At 41.4% G+C, this 18,265-nt stretch overlaps 2 protein-coding genes across 48 annotated transcripts in view; one reads left to right on the top strand and one right to left on the bottom strand.

The window, feature by feature from the left end:
- The window catches only part of DOP1A (DOP1 leucine zipper like protein A), a 98,548-nt gene extending 96,314 nt beyond the window's left edge, over positions 1-2,234 (bottom strand). For 33 of the 40 annotated variants that reach the window (XR_013534368.1, XM_035296195.3, XM_078369624.1 and 30 more), the window contains exon 1: positions 2,126-2,234. The gene's annotated coding sequence lies outside the window, so the exon portion shown is untranslated. Of the gene's footprint in view, positions 1-887; positions 1,544-2,125 lie in introns of all 40 variants that reach the window. The other 7 variants (XM_054254187.2, XM_078369623.1, XM_078369626.1 and 4 more) reach the window with 1 other exon arrangement.
- Positions 2,235-4,628: 2,394 nt separating this feature from the next.
- Positions 4,629-18,265, top strand: part of UBE3D (ubiquitin protein ligase E3D) — a 203,906-nt gene continuing 190,269 nt past the window's right edge. For 6 of the 8 annotated variants that reach the window (XR_013534366.1, XM_008994709.4, XM_035296189.3 and 3 more), the window contains exons 1-2: positions 4,629-4,818; positions 17,261-17,457. Coding sequence is in view for 7 of the 8 variants with exons in the window: in XM_008994709.4 (XP_008992957.3) it covers positions 4,742-4,818; positions 17,261-17,457 (274 nt within the window). In the remaining variant the exon portion in view is untranslated. Of the gene's footprint in view, positions 4,819-14,622; positions 14,749-17,260; positions 17,458-18,265 lie in introns of those variants that run through there. The other 2 variants (XM_078369620.1, XM_035296188.3) reach the window with 1 other exon arrangement.

Below are 18,265 nucleotides of genomic sequence, written 5' to 3'. Positions count from 1 at the left end.
TCCTAAATGCATTTTAGGAATTCAAGACTTAAGGAGAAATCATATAAGTGATGCCATTATCAACAAGTCTTCACTTGGAACTTTAAAATGCCATTTTGAATAAAATCAACTCCACTCCACCATAAAATCAAATTCAAAATGTTAATTATGGTCTTAAAAATTTTTTTTTAAACACAAAAAAATAACTCTTCTGCCAATAACTAAAGCATCAAGATTCACAGGAACTTAAGTGTGTCCTTAATGTTTTACTAAGAAAAATATAATTTCTTTTTGTTAATACAAGTGAGTTGCCACTAGATCTTCATGCCCCAAAACGCTTAAAATGAATGACAGCCAAAAAAAAAAAAAGCCTAATGCATGGACTTTTATAGTTGAAAGGGACTCAACTCAAGTACAGTAGTTTTCACATTTGTATTCCAGGTAATTACATTCTGAGAGCTGTTAACCAATTGGCCATGAGAAAATAGATTAGATAAGTATAGGGAATGCTAGGATAACCTTCCCCTGGAGATTTTCCATGTATAAGCCTAACAGTAAAGGTTTTGAAGAGTCCTGCCTTTATAGGCAAAAAAGTTAAACCTAGCTTAACCTAGTGTGCTCTCAAATTATTTGCCATGGAACACTGCTTTGGGGGAAGTAAGCCTATCAAATGACTTTAGAAGACTGTTCTGAAGGAAACACCAGTTTGGAAAACCCTGGTCTTTTCAAATTCCCTTAAACAATGACAAAACTAAAGCCTAGAGATCACACCTGGTTAGTAGCATACTAAAGGACTTCAATCTAATCTCTTCATCCCCAGGTCAGAGCTCATTCCATTACTTTAACTACAAAATAGGAATTCTTTGAACGTATACAATCAAACATTTAACTGACATCACTTAACCTACCTTTAAGATTTGGGATATGGTGTCACATTTTCTGGTTCGTGTATCAACTCAGGTGTTTTAGTTCTTTCAGCACTAGCTGAATAATCAAGCCCTCGTGGAGATTTGCTACTGCTTAACAATTATAGAGAATGATTTAGTTATCAATTGTGGCTGAAAGTAATCACTCCACCATAAAATAAAGCATTTAGACTATTCGGTGGTTTTAATTTACTCATAACTTCAGTCGGCCCACCTAAATCACTGTGTTATCTATCAGGTGGTGAGTTAACACAGTAATGCTGACATGTTATTCACTGTAGATCATATTAATACCTACAAACAAAATTAAAATGCAAGAACTTATGTCTGCATAGACAATAGCCAACAACATCAAAACAGAGTTATTTGTCTCTCTACAGTTCAGGGCCTATTTGTCAGGCAAACAGTTTCCTACATTTTTGGTAATTATAATTTTTTGACTGCTTTAGCTGGAGTCGAAGTAATTTTTCCAATCTTTATGTTTTTCAAGCTCCACAGAACTCTAAGATAGTGTAAAAATGTTCAAAACACAATTTACTTAGCTTTTGAGAATAGTTGCGTGCATTCCCCGCCTGCTCAGGGTACTGGAATGCAGGAAGCCGAACAAGTGGCTATTGTTATGTTGCAACTTTAAAAGGCTAGGAAATCAAAGGTGATAATTGTTAACAACTGCCGTTTGACTCTTCCGACCTCCTCTTAATAAACTTCGGTACTCCTTTCTAAGCCCCCTGGAGAACAGGAACCATCGCGGGCCTTCGTGTCTCCTCAATGCTGAAAGAACCCAGCAACTGAGAAGGCACAATGCCTCGATTCCTCCAACAAAGAGGGTATTCCGCGCGCCTCCACCTCACAGGTGCGACCTCTGCCCCAGCTTGCGCACTGCTCCGCCCCAGCTCGGGAGGCTCTGGACCTGCCCCCGGGCCCGGCCCCGCCTCCAGCCTCCTTTGCCCGAAGCCGCCCTAGCGCCTCCGCCAGGTCCCGGCTCCGGCCCCAGCCCTGGCCCTCCAGTCCCCGCGCAGCTCCCGACTTCCCGGAAATCAGAAGGCGGCTGACCAGCTTCGCGGCTCCAGGCGGGGCCAGAGGGGCAACACCCCCGACGCCACAGCAGTCAGACCCGCTAGGCGTCCCGGGGGCTCAGAACCTAGCCTATCCTGGCCGAGGAGGATGCTCAGAGCCGGCGACCAGCCAAGCGACCGCACTGGGAGCGGGAACATTTTTACCTGCTGCGGGCTCAGCCGCTCCCCGCCGGCACCGCTCTCCTGGCAACCGCGGCAGCTACACCGAGGCCGGGAGCCGAAGGGCCTAGTGACAGCTCCCAGCGTGCACCGCGCTCGCGCCCACGCCGGCGTCGACGTCTGCGGCCTTCGATCCCCGCCCCCGGTCGGCTTCTTGCCTCCCGGCGATAGCTGTTACCACAGCGCCCTCAAGTGGACTGTCGCGGGAAGCGGCCATGGCTACCAATTTCAGGAGTGGCTAGAAAGGGATTTAACAGGTGTTTTCAACTTGCCAGCGCCAGTCTCATCTTGATGGAGAGTTTGAAGGGATAATAGGAACCGAAAACAGCTTTTAAATTATTGAAATAACTATGTAAATATTATTTTAATAGTTTCTCAATATTTCATGTGAGTAACCTGCGGCCCAGAGAGGTTAGGAGACTTGTGAAGTTAGGAGACAAATATTTGGTATCAGATTTGGAACTATTTTGAGTCTAGAGCTCTTTTCTGTCAATCATGTCTAGTTATTCCAAGGTGGATTGCACCGTTTTGTCAACACTGTAGGGTCCAAAAAATGATTGAAGTTTTTACAAATACGTAATTAAATATATAGCAATCTTTTAAGCTGACAAAACAATTATGAAGAGTAAGCTGTGCTAAGGAATATGTGTATTTCAATATAATGTGTCAATATTTAAACATTCAATAGCTTCGAGGATTAAAGATGGAGGATATGCATAGCTGAAATCATCATACTTCAAATAGATGAATTGAGACCAAATAGTAGTAAACTTAATTTTTTTAACTGAGTTGTTGCTTCCATGTATGATTTCAAATTATTGTGATAGATATAATAATTTGTGCGTCAACATGATGAACTTTAATAACCCCAAATACTAATTTTAGAAAAATTGTTTCAAGCTGTTATCTTAAAATATATGACAGGATTTATTTATTTACAATTTATTGTCTGGGCTAGGTGGCTCATGCCTGTAATCCTAGCAGTTTGGGAGGCCTAGGCGGGCGGATCACATGAGATCAGGAGTTCGAGACCAGCCTGGCCAACATGGTGAAATCCTGTCTCTATTAAAAATACAAAAATTAGCTGGGTGTGGCTACCGCCTGTAATCCCTGCTACAGGGGAGGTTGAGGCAGGAGAATCGCTGGAACCCAGGAGTGGGAGGCTGCAGTGAGCCGAGATCGCGCTGCTGTACTCCAGCCTGGGCAACAGAGTGAGACTCCATCTCGAAAAAATAAATAAATAAAAATAAAAAAGAATTTATTTATGGTCTAGGCCGGCACTATGGCTCACGCCTGTTATCCCAGCACTTTGGGAGGCCAGGGTGGGCGGATCACTTGTGGTCAGGAGTTCTAGACCAGTCTGGCCAACGTGGTGAAACCGCGTCTCTACCAAAAACATAAAAATTAGTCGGGCATAGTGGTGCGCGCCTGTACTCCCAGCTACTCTGGAGGCTGCGGCAGGAGAACTGCTTGAACCTGGGAGGCGGAGGTTGCAATGAGTTGAGATTGTGCCACTGCACTCCGTGTCTATATCTATATATATATATATATATGGTCTAATTATTTTGTTTAGAAATACTTCAAATTAATGTGTTTGGTGTGCAGTAATTATTACTTTGAAATAATAGAACATCAATAAACAAGGTTTTATGTATACAAGCCATCACTATTTTTGTTTCAAAAAATAGCAGTTTTTTGTTTTTAAGAAATCCTATTGTAAATTCTACCCTGGTCTTACATTTTAGTGGTTCTTCATTATAAGTACTTACATTATATCAGGTTCTTTACTGTGCCAAACTTTTCAAAACTGTCTTCTAGTCGTAACGGAATGACGAATTCTCTTAGTTTTTACTTCTGTGAAAGTGAATAGTGGAGCTGTACATACGTAATCATTCTCAACGTCCTTTTTTACCCCCTAAAAAATGGTTAATCCTGTATTCAAGATAGACTTCAGCCACACTCTTCTGCATCAGGTAACAAAAAACTTCCTTACGTTTTTGCACCTGTTTCAATTTTGGAGCTATCCTAAGTTGAGAAGCAATGGCAAGTCAATTCTTGAAATTTTTGTTGCTTTAGACAGAGGCTAACAAACTATCCTTGTTCATAAAAGAGACCAGGATAAAGTGGGTTTGGGGCGGGGAATTCTGCTCTTGGATCTCCTGGGGACAAAGCACCTGTAACACCTGCCTCCATCATCTCCTTCCCTTCAAGCTAGCCAGAGTGTACCCTAGGTCTGATTTTTATGGTAATTTCCAGGGAGGCTAACGCGTCAAGTCACGCTCATGAGAAGCAAAGTGGGAGGATAGCTTGCCTCTCGTCGCCCACCTTTCTCAGCACTGGGCCAAAGCCTGGTTTTGAAAACGCGCGCCCCGCCCCGCCCCGCCCCGCCCTCCGGGGTCCCGCGCGTTCACTGTAGCGCGCTCTCCGGCCGGCAAGTGGCGCTGTGAGCTGGTAGGCGGTGCTAGCCGCGCGTCTGGTACAGGCGCCTGCGCCGCAGCGACGCTGCTGCTGGTTGGTCCGCACGTGGAACCGCACCTGGTCACGTTGACCCGGGCCCTTTGGACCCTCCAGCTTGGTCCAGTCCGGGATTGGACGCTCGCCATGGCGACAACTGCGGCGAAGACACGCGTGTTTCTGGAGGTCCGGAGACAGCTGCAGAGCGCGCTGCTGATCCTGGGGTAAGAACTGGATCCTAGGCGGCGCGGTGCCCAGCACGCTTTTCTGCTCCCGGGGGCTGGGGGTTGGTGAGTCTCTCTCTGCTCTCTCGGAACGAGGGACTTTGAGTTTCTTGTTTCCAGTTGAGTACCTCTCGACCACTCAAAGTGAAGCTTTCCCCTGTAGTCGCCTCCGCTACCTCCACCCCTACTGACAGTCTGGGTATCTTTGGGGTGCTTTTTAGAATCTCAGGGTCTCAGCCCCACACCAGAGTTATGGAATCAGAACTTTTATTTAAACAAGATTCCCAGGAATCAAATGCACGTTAAGATTTGAGGAATGGTGATGTAAAACACCGTTGGCAGTGCCTGGCGTTTCCTACAAAACAATGCAAAAAATGCCTCGTCTACCTCTCTTCGGGATCCTCCTTACTGGATCAGTTCCTATGTGTGCGCTTCTTGTTTTGTAAATAACTTCGGGTCTTTTCTCTTCAAACTGCTCTTTGCAGAGAAACCACACAATCATTCAATAAACGTGAGTTTAGTGCACCCCCAAGAAAGGTTACAGACTTCTCATTGGAGCTCGTTTTTTTATTCATATTCTGAGTTCCAGTGAGAACGTTGAGCTTGTTATTTGCTGCACAAACAAGAAACTTTTAGGGAAAATGTTCTCTTTTTGTTTGAAAGCAGTTTTAATGATTTGTGGCGCCCTTGTCTATTCCTTTGTGATCGCTTTCTCAGAGAGAGATTAAGTTAGATGTTAAAATCCTGAGAATGTTATTACACAGTGTCACAGGTTGATGCTTAGTTTTTTCCTCTTTTCTCTCAATCTGCCAGATATCTGGTGTGGCAGTTTGGGATATGGCGTGAGAACTGAGTTCAAATGCTTGCTTCCTCACAAAGTTAGAATAATTTAATCTGAATTTCTTCAATCTTGAAATGGAAATAATACTTAGTACTCTAAATGTATTTCTTTTTCTCTTTTCAAAAATCATGAATTTGGACAAATATCTCCAATTCTGGTGCACCTTGTAATTAGGAGCCCAAGCCGTACCAAATCAAAACAAAAAACAAACCACACACACCAACAAACCCTCCCTTCCTCTCATCCAGGGTCCTTTCACAGTTCCCTTGGACTACTCTCCCTTGTTTAAGCAAGTTAGGAAACCTAACTTTGCTCGACTTAGTTTTGACATTTCTTGAACTGCTTATAAATGGATTCATGCAGCATATATATAGTTTCTGGCTGCATTCCTTCCATAATATTTTAAAGATTCATATTCCATCTATGTGGCTGCATGTATCAGTAGTTCGTTCCTTTTTCTTGCTGAGTTTTCCATTGTATGAATATACTACAATTCATTTATCTGTTCTCCTATTGTTGGATGTTTTTCTTGATTCCAGAGTTTGCTTATTATGACTACAGTTGTCATAACAATATTGTATAAATCTTTTTTTGGACATACATTTTCATTTCTTTTTAGGTAGGTACCTAAGGGTACTTACCTGAAATTTCTGGGTCATGGGACAAATGTGCGTGTTATTTTGTGAGAAATTACCAAACAGTTCTCCAAAGTGATTGTACCACTTTACACACTCAACCAGGAAAAAAAAGAGTTTCAGCTGCTTACATTCTCACTTGGGTTTAGTATTGTTAGTCCTATTAGTTTGAACCATTCTAATGGGTGTAAAGTAGTATCTTGTAGTTTTAATTTTCACTTCACTGATGACTAATAATGTTAAGTGCCTGGACTCAAGCAATCTGCCTGCTTTGGACTCCCAAAGTGCTGGGATTACAGGTGTGAACCACCATGCCCAGCCTCATTTTCTTAATAGTGTCCTTTGATGAACAGAAATTGTTATTTTAATAAAGTCCACTCTATTGCTTTCTTTTTCTTTAAGGGTTTTTTTTTTTTTTTTTTTTTGGTGTCTTAAATCTTTGCCTACCTCAAGGTTGTGAAGATTTTTTGCTAGGTTTATTTTCTGGGAGTTATATAGTTTTAGCTTTTACATTTTGATCTATGATCATGTTGAGTTCATTTTTGTGTTTGCAGTGAGGTAGGGATCAAAGTTCTTTTTTTTTTTGTATGAGGATATTCAGTTATTCTGTCACCATGAGTTGAAAAGGCCATAATTTCTCCCATTAAAATAATTCAGTATCTTCATGAGAAATCAATTGACTATACTGTTTGCATAGTATGTCTTTTCTACCCTCTTAACTTGTCTTATGTCTTTCAGTGTAAAGCATAAAACTGTAAAAATACTGTGTTTCTGTAAAAATAGCATAAAACTGAATGCTATTTTAAAGAATATATACTTTGGTGATTTTAAAAACATTCTGATCTGTGCGTTTTGTTTTGTGTGTTTTTTTTTTTTTTTGAGACGGAGTTTCGCTCTTGTTACCCAGGCTGGAGTGCAATGGCGCGATCTCGGCTCACCGCAACCTCCGCCTCCTGGGTTCAAGCAATTCTCCTGCCTCAGCCTCCTGAGTAGCTGGGATTACAGGCACGCGCCACCATGCCCAGCTAATTTTTTGTATCTTTAGTAGAGACGGGGTTTCACCATGTTGACCAGGATGGTCTCGATATCTTGACCTCGTGATCCACCTGCCTCAGCCTCCCAAAGTGCTGGGATTACAGGCTTGAGCTACCGCGCCTGGCCTGATCTGTGTGTTTTAATTAAAATATTTAGTTTATTTTATAGTTAATGTAAATATTGGTGTTCTCGTTCCTAATTGCTATGGTTTGGGTGTGTTTTGTCCCTATGTTTTGTCATGTTGATCCCCAGTGTGGCACTGTTGAGACATAGGGACTAGACTAGTGGGAGGTGCCTGGTTCCTGGGGGCAGATCCTTCTTGAATAGATTAATGCCCTCCCATGGGAGATGGGTAGGTGAGTTCTCTTTCAGGAATGGATTAGTTCCTGCAATAGTGGGTTGTTAAAAAGAGTCTGGCTTCCTCATTTTTCCATTCACAGATGTAAAGATCTATTTATGTTAAACAGTCTTAGCATTCTTGGGATAAACTTTGGCCATTCATTTATTCAATCCACAGATGTTTATTGTGTTCTTACTCTAGTACGGAAAATTCAAATTCTTAGTGCTGAGGATACAGCCATGAACAGTAATAGCAGCAAAGACAAGAATACTTGCCTTTGCTGAGCTTACAGTCTAATGGTGGCAGTGTGGAAGAGGCAGCAGAGAATATACAAAATAAATAAAATATAATAGAAGTAGAGAATTCCAAAAGGGACTGGGAGGAAAAAGTTATAATCTTTTATTTCAAATGAGAAATAGACATTTGAGTATTAAACTAAAAAGGGTGAGATGTAGAAGTGACATACTTGTGTGAGACAATTTCCATTTCTAAGAAAGTATGTTTGAAAGGGTTCCTAGTTCAGAGAGATGCGGGTGAGGTGGGGCAACACACAGCAAAACGTCTTATGGCAGTGTGCTGGCACATGTTTAATATTCTACTCTCCATGGAAACAAAAAGACACACGAAAGGTCTTGATTTGCAGCATTTGTTGATTTCTTTGGTGTGAATACTTTTGCCATGGATGACCTTCAACCTACCAACTGGGTGAGTTGACCTGCTTTGCAGAACTGCTAGAATTTTAACAACAGGTTCTCCAAAGCTTATAGCATACTAGAGTCTAGTAGTGGCCTTGGCCTACTATACCACTGTGACTTATGGACCATCGAAAGGACTTTAGTCTGTAGAATGAGAGATGAAGTCATTGGATAGTTGAAAGCAGGGTGTGATACCTCACAGAAGACAAGTCAATGGTGAAGAAAGCCTCAACTATAAAAATATTGTATGGACCTTGTCATCAGACTTAGTCTCAAAGTAGGACTCTCCTATGTAACCATCATCCAACCCTTAGAATTGGGAAATATGTTGCTACGATCTTACATCATTCATGCTTTGCCAGTTGTCTGTTATAATATCCCTGATAACGAAAGAATCCAGTTCAGAATAATGCATTGCATTTCACTGTCACGCTTTCTTTGTTTCAGTCTGGAAGAGTTCCTCATTTTCCATTGACTTTCATGATCCTGGCAGTTTAGAAGATGATAGCACAATCATTTTGTAGAAAATCCTTTTATTTGGATTTGTCTTCTGTTTCTTCAAGACAAAGTTCAGTTTTTGCATCTTTGGCAGGAATATAACAGAATATAAGAGAAGTGACGCTTCCCATCAGGTGGCACAGGATTTTGCTTTGTTCCATCAAATTGGTTGTGTTAACTTTGAGCACTTAAGAAATGATGATGTCTGCCAGGCTTCTCTACCTTAAATTTATGCTTTTTCTCTTCGTAATCAATAATTGAGAGGTATTCTGAGATTATGTAAATACCCTGTTCCTCATCAGAGTTTCATTTTATTCATTTATGTATATCAGTAAGGACAAATGATTCTTACTGTGGGTTACTCAGTGGGTTTTAATTTTTGTTTTATTCAATGGGCTACTTTTTTGCTCATATTATACCAGATGTGGCCAAGGAAATCCCTTCTGGATGGTTTCTAGGTCTTTTTTGAAACGTCCCTGTCTGTCTTTGATTTCTTCATGTTTCAACAGCATATTCCGGACTTATTTCATTCTTTCCCTGTTATAGCCCTGAATGTAGTCATTTTACTGAGGAACTTTGTTTTTATTTGTTTGTTCTGTTCTTTTAAAAGTGGAAGGTGACCTTTACAAACCAAGATCTGGGCACTAAGTATACTCATCACTATTGGATGTCACTTCTCCCAGAACTGTGTATGACTTATATATGATGTTTATGTATGGATGTGCCTACATACATATGTACATAGATGCATTTACATCAATCTCTATTACTGTATTTATAAACATTGAAAACCATCACTTCCCACAGATATTTCCAATTCTGGCCCACCACCATAGCATCCATTCTAGTTATCTCCCTTTCTCTTTTTGTAACTCCATTCTCCCACAGTGGGAATCATGGCCCTCATTGTCCTCCTGGCGTTTATTATTTAGTCAGTCTCCCTCTATGTGATTGTCTGCTGGCATCCTTTGCCACCTCCCCCTGCCTATTGTTGACACTCTCCTCGCCTGCCAGGACCCTGTTGTGGACTGAATGTTTGTGTCCCCTCAAAATATATATGTTGAAATTCTAACCCCCAAAGTGATGATGTTAGGAGATGGGGCTTTGAGAGGTAGTTAGATTTAGATGAGGTCTTGAGGGTGGGGCCCCCCAATATTAGTGTCCTTATGTGAAGAGGAAGAGACACTGAACTTCTTGCTCTGCCATGTCTGTTGTTTAAGCCACCTATCTATGGTATTTTGTTATAGCAGCTGAGCTAAGACTTGCCGCCCTCACCTCCTGTTAATATTTCCACCTCACCCGTTTTGCCCTCCACAGCCTGCTTGGTTTTCATATCCATGCTGGACCACTGTGTCACCACCCTTGTATTGGTGCCTCCCTTGCTTGGCCCTATTAAACGACTGAAGTTTTTGGGACTGCAAAGAAATGTGGCAAACCAGAGATGGGGTGGTAGTGGGGACTTAGGAACCCAGTGGTATGTCTTGCGACACTTAGAAGTGTCAGTTCTACACAGTCTGCTTTGAAAGTCATTGAGGTAGCAAATAGACATTGTATTATCTTTAGAGCAGTGGTCAGAGAACTATGGACCATTGGCCAAATTCTACCTGCAGCCTGTTTTGGTACAGCCTGTGAACTAATAATTGGATTTTTCTTTATTCTTTATCCCCTTTTTTTTTTAGACAGATTCTTGATCTGTCACCCAGGCTGGTGTGCAGTGGTGTGATCATGGCTTACTGCGGCCTCCTGGGCTCAAGTGATCCTCCCCATCTCAGCCCCTTGAGTGGCTAGGACTACAGGTGTGTGCCGCTATATCCAGCTAATTTTTAAATTTTATTGTAGAGGTAGAGTCTTGCTATGTTGCCCAGACTGATCTTGAACTTCTTTTATTATTATTATTATTATTGTAATACTTTAAGTTCTGGGGTATATGTACAGATCTTGCAGGATTGTTACATGGGTATACACAGGCCATGGTGGTTTGCTGCCTCCATGCCCCATCACCTACATTAAGTATTTCTCCTAATGTTATCCCTCCCCAACCTCTCCACCCCCTGCTACTACTCCCTTAGCCCCCTACTCCTCAACAGACCCCAGTGTGTGATGTTCCCATCCTGGTGTCCATGTGTTCTCGTTCAACACCCACTTATGAGTGAGAACATGCAGTGTTTGATTTTCTGTTCTTGTGTCAGTTTGCTGAGAATCATGGTTTCCAGATTCATCCATGTCCCTGCAAAGGACACGAACTCATCCTTATTTATGGCTGCATGGTATTCCATGGTATATATGTGCCACTGTTTTCTTTATCCAGTCTATCTTTGATGGGCATTTGGGTTGGTACCAAGTCTTTGCTATTGTAAACAGTGCCACAATGAACATATGTGTGCATGTGTCTTTATAATAGAATGATTTATAATCCTTTGGGTAAATACCCAGTAATGGGATTGCTGGGTCAAATGGAATTTCTATTTCTGGGTCCTTGAGGAATTGCCACACTGTCTTCCACAGTGGTTGCACTAATTTGCACTCCCACCAACAGTGTAAAAGTGTTCCTATTTCTTCACATCCTCTCTAGCATCTGTCGTCTCCAGATTTTTTAATGATTGCCATTCTAACTGGTGTGAGATGGTATCTCAATGTGGCTTTGATTTGCATTTCTCTAATGACCAGTGATGATAAGCATTTTTTCATATATTCGTTGGCCATGTAAATGTCTTCTTTTGAAAAATCCCTGTTCATATCCTTCCCCCTTTTTGATGAGGTTGTTTGTTTTTTTCTTGTAAATTTGTTTAGGTTCTTTGTAAATTCTGGATATTAGCTCTTTGTCAGATGGGTAGCTTGCAAAAATTTTTTCCCATTCTGTTGGTTGCTGGTTTACTGTAATGATAGTTTCTTTTGCTGTGCAGAAGCTGTTAAGTTTAATTAGATCCCATTTGTCTATTTTGGCTTTTGTTGCCAATGCTTTTGGTGTTTTAGTCATGAAGTCCTTGCCTACGCCTATGTCCCGAATGGTATTGCCTGTGTTTTCTTTCAGGGTATTTATGGCGTTAGGTTTTATCTTTAAATCTTTAATCCATCTGGAGTTAATTTTTGTATAAGGTGTAAGGAATGTGTACAGTTTCTGCTTCCTGCACATGGTTAGCCAGTTTTCCCAACACCATTTATTAAACAGGGAATCCTTTCCCCATTGCTTGTTTTTGTCAGATTTGTCAAAGATCAGATGCTTGTAGGTGTGTGGTGTTACTACCAAGGCTTCTGTTCTGTTCCACTGGTCTGTATCTCTGGTTTGGTAGCAATACCATGCTGTTTTGATTACTGTACCCTCACAGTATAGTTTGAAGTCAGGTAGCATGATGCCTCCAGCTTTGTTCTTTTTGCTTAGGATTGTCTTGGATATGTGGACTCTTTTTTTGGTTCTATATGAAGTTTGAGGTGGTTTTTCCAGTTCTGTGAAGGTCAATTGCAGCTTGATGGGGATAGCATTAAATCTATAAATTACTTTGGGCAGTATGGCCATTTTCACAATATTGATTCTTCCTAACCATGAGCATGGAATGTTTTTCCATGTGTTTGTGTTCTCTCTTATTTCCTTGAGAAGTGGTTTGTAGTTTTCATTGAAGAGGTCCTTCACGTCCTTTGTTAGTTGTATTCCTAGGTGTTTTATTCTCCTTGTTGCAATTGTGAATGGGCGTTGGCTCATGATTTGACTCTCTCTGTTACTGGTGTATAGGAATGCTTGTGATTTTTTCACGTTAATTTTGTATCCTGATACTTTACTGAATTGCTTATCATCTTAGGAGATTTTCGGCTGAGACAATGGGGTTTTCTAAATATACAATCGTGTCGTCTCCAAATAGAGACAATTTGACTTCCTCTTTCCCTAATTCAGTATCCTTTATTTCCTTTTCTTGCCTAATTCCTCTGGCTAGGACTTCTGATACTGTGTTGAATAGGAATGGTGAGAGAAGGCACCCTTGTCTAGTGCCAATTTTCAAACGGAATGCTGCCAGTTTTGCCCATTCAGTAAGATATTGGCTGTGGGTTTTTCGTAGATAGCTTTCATTATTTTGAGATATGTTCCATCGATACCTAGTTTATTGAAAGTTTTTAGCATAAAGGGCTGTTGAATTTTGTTGAAGGCCTTCTCTGCATCTATTGAGATAATCGTGATTTTTGTCTTTGGTTCTGTTTATGTGATGGATTACATTTATTGATTTGTGTATGTTGAACCAGCTTTTCATCCCTGGGATGAAGCCTACTTGATCATGATGTATAATCTTTATGATATGCTGTTGGATTCAGTTTGCCAGTATTTTATTGAAGATTTTTGCATCTATGTTCATTATGGATATTGGCCTGAAATTTTCTTTTTTAGTTGTTTCTCTGCCAGGTTTTGGTATCAGAATGATGTTGGGCTCATAAAATGTATTAGGGAGTATTCCCTCTTTTTGTATTCTTTGAAATAGTTACAGAAGGAATGGTACCAGTTCCTCTTTGTACATCTGGTAGAATTCAGCTATGAACCATCTGACCTGGAGTTTTTTTGGTTGGTAAGCTATTAATTGCTGCCTCAACTTCAGACCTTGTTATTAGTCTATCCAGGGATTCAACTTCTTCCTGGTTTAGTCTTGTGAGATTGTAAGTGTTCAGGAATTTATCCATTTCTTCTAGATTTACTGGTTTATGTGCATAGAGTTGTTTGTAGTAATATCTAATGGTAGTTTGTATTTCTGTGGAATCGATGGTGATATCCCCTTTATCATTTTTTATTGCATCTATTTATTCTTCTCTCTTTTCTTTTTTATTAGTCTGGCTAGTGGTCTATTTTGTTGACCTTTTCAAAAAACCAGCTCCTTGATTTATTGATTTTTTGAAGAGTTTTTGTGTCTCTGTCTCCTTCAGTTCTGCTCTGATTTTAATTACTTCTTGTCTTCTGCTAGCTTTTGAATTTGTTTGATCTTGCTTCTCTAGTTCTTTTAATTTTGATGATAGGGTGTCAATTTTAGTACTTTCCTTGCTTCTCATGTGGGCATTTAGTGCTATAAATTTCCCTCTAGACACTGCTTAAATGTGTCCCAGAGATTTTGGTATATTGTTTCTTCATTCTCATTGGTTTCGAAAAACATCTTTATTTCTGCTTTCATTTCATTATTTATTCAGTAGTCATTCAGGAGCAGGTTCACTTTCCATGTAGTTGTGCAGTTTCACGTGACTTTCTTAGTCCTGAGTTCTAATTTGATTGCACTGTGGTCTGAGAGACTGGTTGTTAATTATTTCTGTTCTTTTGCATTTGCTGAGGAGTGATTTACTTCTAATTATGTGGTCAATTTTAGAGTAAGTGTGATGTGGTGCTGAGAAGAATGTATTTTCTGTGGATTTGGGATGGAGAATTCTGTAGATGTCTATTAGGTCCACTTGGTCCAGATCTGAGTTCAAGTCTTGGATATGCTTGTTAATTTTCTGTCTTGTCGATCTAATAGTGATAGTGAAGAATGTTGTTATTACCCACCTTCTGAAGCCTGCTTTTGTCACTTTGTCAAACTCATTCTCCATCCAGTTTTGTTCCCTTGCTAGTGAGGAGTTATGATCCCTTAGAGGAGGAGAAGCATTCTGGTTTTTGGTGTTTTCATCCTTTTTGCGCTGGTATCTTCTTATCTTCATGGATTTATCTACCTTTGGTCTTTTAGGTTGGTGACTTTTGGATGGGGTCTCTGAGTGGGCATCTTTTTGTTGATGTTGAGGCTAATTCTTTCTGTTTTTTAGTTTTCCTTCTAACAGTCAGGCCCCTCTGCTGTAGGACTGCTGGAGGTCCACTCCAGACCCTGCTTGCCTGGGAATCACCTGTGGGGGTTGCAGAACAGCAAGGACTGCTGCCTGTTCCTTCCTCTGGTAGGTTCATCCCAGATGCTTACCCACCAGATGTCAGCCATAGCTCTCCTGTATTAGGTGATTCTTTGGATATACAGGGGTCAGGGAGCTGCTTGAGGAGGCAGTCTGTCCCTTGTCAGAGCTGAAGTGCTGTGATTGGGGCTGAGTTGCTCCCTTCAGAGCTGCTGGGCGGGACATGTAAGTCTGCTGCAGCAGAACTCACAGCTACTCCTTTTACCAGGTGCTCTGTCCCAGGAAGGTGTGGCTTTATTTTTAAGTCTGACAGGCTGCTGCTTTTCTCAGAGATGCTCTTCCCAGCAAGGAGGGATTCTAGTCACAGTCTGCCTGCAGAGGCATTGTTGATCTGCCACAGGTTCCCCTCACCTGCTGTGTAAACTTCTTTGTCCTGTTGTTTATGCAGGTAAGGTTAATGGCAGACACCCTACCCCCAAGGAACTTGACTGTCCAGGGTTGTGCTCAAACTGTTGTGCTGGCTGCGAAAATCCTAAGCCAGTGGGATTCAGTTTACTGGTCTCCATGGGGATGGGACCCCCCAAGCCAGATCACCTGGCTCCCCAACTTCAGCCCCCTTTCTCTCAGGTGTATGGGCGATTCTGTCTCACAAGCATTCCAGGTGCCAGTCAAAACGGCTGCTTGGATTTTTGCGGGCGGACTAATGGTGTCAGTTGAATTTGCTGCTCAGATTTTAATCAGCTGCTCAGATTTGCCCTGGAAACCTGTGGCACCTGTCAGCATGCGGGGATCTCCTGGTCTGTGGGCTGCAAAGACTGCAGGAAAAGCACACCATCAGAACTGAAGCTCCGGAGTGGCCGGACATCCCCAGTGGCCTCTTGTATAGGAGGGAGGGCCCTCCGGCCTGTTGCACTTCCCATGTGAGGCAGCACCCCACCCTGCCTTAGTATACCCTCCTTGGGCTACACCCACTGTACATCCAGTCCCACTGAGATGAACCTGGTACCTCAGTTGGTAATGCAGAGATCACTCACTTTCTGCCTCACTCTTGCTGGGAACTGCGCTCCAGAGCTGTTCCTATTTGGCCATCTTGGCGGAAGTCCACTGGTCTCAAATTTCTTGGTTCAAACCATCCTCCCACCTCAGCCTCCCAAAGTGCTAGGATTACAGGCGTGAGCCATCTCGACCTGCTGATTTTACATTTTTAAAGGGTATTTTAAAAACTAAAAAGTAGAATGTGTATTCATACATCACTGTGTTGATGAGACCATATGTGGCTGATAAATCCTAAAATACTTACTACCTGGTCTTTCACTTTAAAAAAAGTTGCTGACCCTTGTTTTAGAGTATCATTTCTTAAACACCATTTCTTGAAATTGGACTTTGACTCGGGTTTGAGGCTGTCATCCCTGAAGAAAAACTCAGGTGCTTAATATTCTTAATTGCCAGTTAAGTGCAGATCCATATGCTTTGAAAAGGAACTGCCAGAAAGTAGATGTAAAATATTCTAAGGTGAATTTCTAAGGCCTAACCAAGGTTCACACTCGAATACATGGTCTGCCCTCTGTACTTAGATGACACTCAAGCAAATGGTCTGTTGTGTGCACTTAGTTGACACCGTGTTGATGGCCTGCTGTCTGTACTTAGTTGACACCATGTGGATGGCCTGCTGTCTGCACTTAGTTGACACCATGTGGATGGCCTGCTGTCTGCACTTAGTTGACACCATGTGGATGGCCTGCTGTCTGCACTTAGTTGACACCATGTGGATGGCCTGCTGTCTGCACTTAGTTGACACCATGTGGATGGCCTGCTGTCTGCACTTAGTTGACACCATGTGGATGGCCTGCTGTCTGCATTTAGTTGACACTGTGTGGATGACCTGCTATCTGCATTTAGTTGACACGGTGTAGATGGCCTGCTGTGAGCACTTAAGAGACAGCCATGGTACTTTGCACCTCTGTTGCAATGCTAAGCCAATCGCAGCTTCAGAGGAGGGTCATTTCCATACATGCCTTTATCCCCACTATACTTTTGACACCTGGGGGCTTTTGACAGGGACTGTGTTTTACTCTTTTTTGCCTATATTGAGTAATTTATGTTTACTGTGAATTGGATTAGTAAGTCCTTTCACACCTGATATTCATGTCACTATATTGTTTTCTTCCTTTTTATTCTTAAAATTGACAAATTTTTCTCTTGTATCTTTGTTTCACTGAATCTTGGTCTCCTTATTAAAATCTTATATATGAAATAACAGTACTTTGCTCTGATTTACTGTAAGATAAAACATGATTTTAGTACTGTTTTCAGAAGAAAGAACCAAAAATCCGTCCCAGGATGTGCATATTACGGTGATGATGAAGGGCACTTTCTGACCAGATCTAAATCTAGTGTAGTTTGCTTTCCTTTATGATCTGTTTGGTCCTGTTTTTCTGGGGCAGTTAATTTAGAGCTCATACTGAAGAGCAACAAAGAGATCCTTAGCCATTTTTGTTTCTTTTGTCATGTGGATATCATTATGAGAAATAATTGGTTTGGGTTTTGTTTTAATTACCAGAGACCCAAAAGAAGGAGCTATGCCCCTGGATATTTCCATAATGCCATCTTCACTCCAGGTGAAAACCCCTGAAGGCTGCACGGAAATCCAGCTTCCAGCAGAGGTCAGGCTTGTACCTTCCTCTTGCCGTGGGCTGCAGTTTGTTGCTGGAGATGGACTGCACCTGCGGCTGCAGGCAAAGGCAGAATTAGGCACAAGTGAGTAATATTAGCACTCTGTTTCTGTATTTACCTTTCTGTTATAAAGCAAAGGTGATTTTTCCTTTGGTAAAGTGAACTTTTCCCAGGTGATAAAAGGACTCATCAGCAGCATGGTAAAAGCTGGGGTTTAGAAGATCTAGGGTCTTTGTCAGCCTTGCCAGTTATTGACTGTATGCAATTGAACATGTTACCTAACCTCTCTGAGGCTTCCTCCCTCCTTCTCTCCCTTCTTTGTTTTCCTCCCACAGCAAAACTGAGCAGAAAGTGTAGGGATTTCCCATTTACTTCCTGGTGTCTTTAATTGTAAAATTTTCTGGCACAGGGATGGGAAGATTAAATCAGATAGCAATTGTGTAAGACCTGATTGGTTTGAAAACATTACATGGAAATTTATTCATTCAACAAACATTTTGGTTTGTGCTATGTGCTAGTCATCAACCTAGATGCTGGGGATACAGAAGTGAACAAGGTAGGGGAGATGTTTGCTCTCATGGAGCTTGCATTCTAATTGGTGGTAGCAGATAATGAACAATTTAAATATTAAGAAAATATTTTGATAAATGTTATGATAATATAAAACAGAATAATGGGATAGGGAGTGACTAGTGTTGGCTGAAGGATGATCAGGAAGGCCACTCTGAGGGGTCCAGATAAAGAAAAGAGTACATAAAATGTTCTGCAGTTGAGTTTGATACATAATTTAATTTTGATTTTTACTGTGCCTGTTATATTTACTGCATGTTTTAACTGGTTTATTGATTAAGTAAGGCAGTAGAAATTTGCTTTTCCTAAGACCTAGAGGTTA

Source organism: Callithrix jacchus, chromosome 4, assembly GCF_049354715.1.
Source record: "Callithrix jacchus isolate 240 chromosome 4, calJac240_pri, whole genome shotgun sequence".
Classification (NCBI taxonomy): domain Eukaryota; kingdom Metazoa; phylum Chordata; class Mammalia; order Primates; family Cebidae; genus Callithrix; species Callithrix jacchus.
This window is presented reverse-complemented; position numbering and strand designations above follow the sequence as displayed.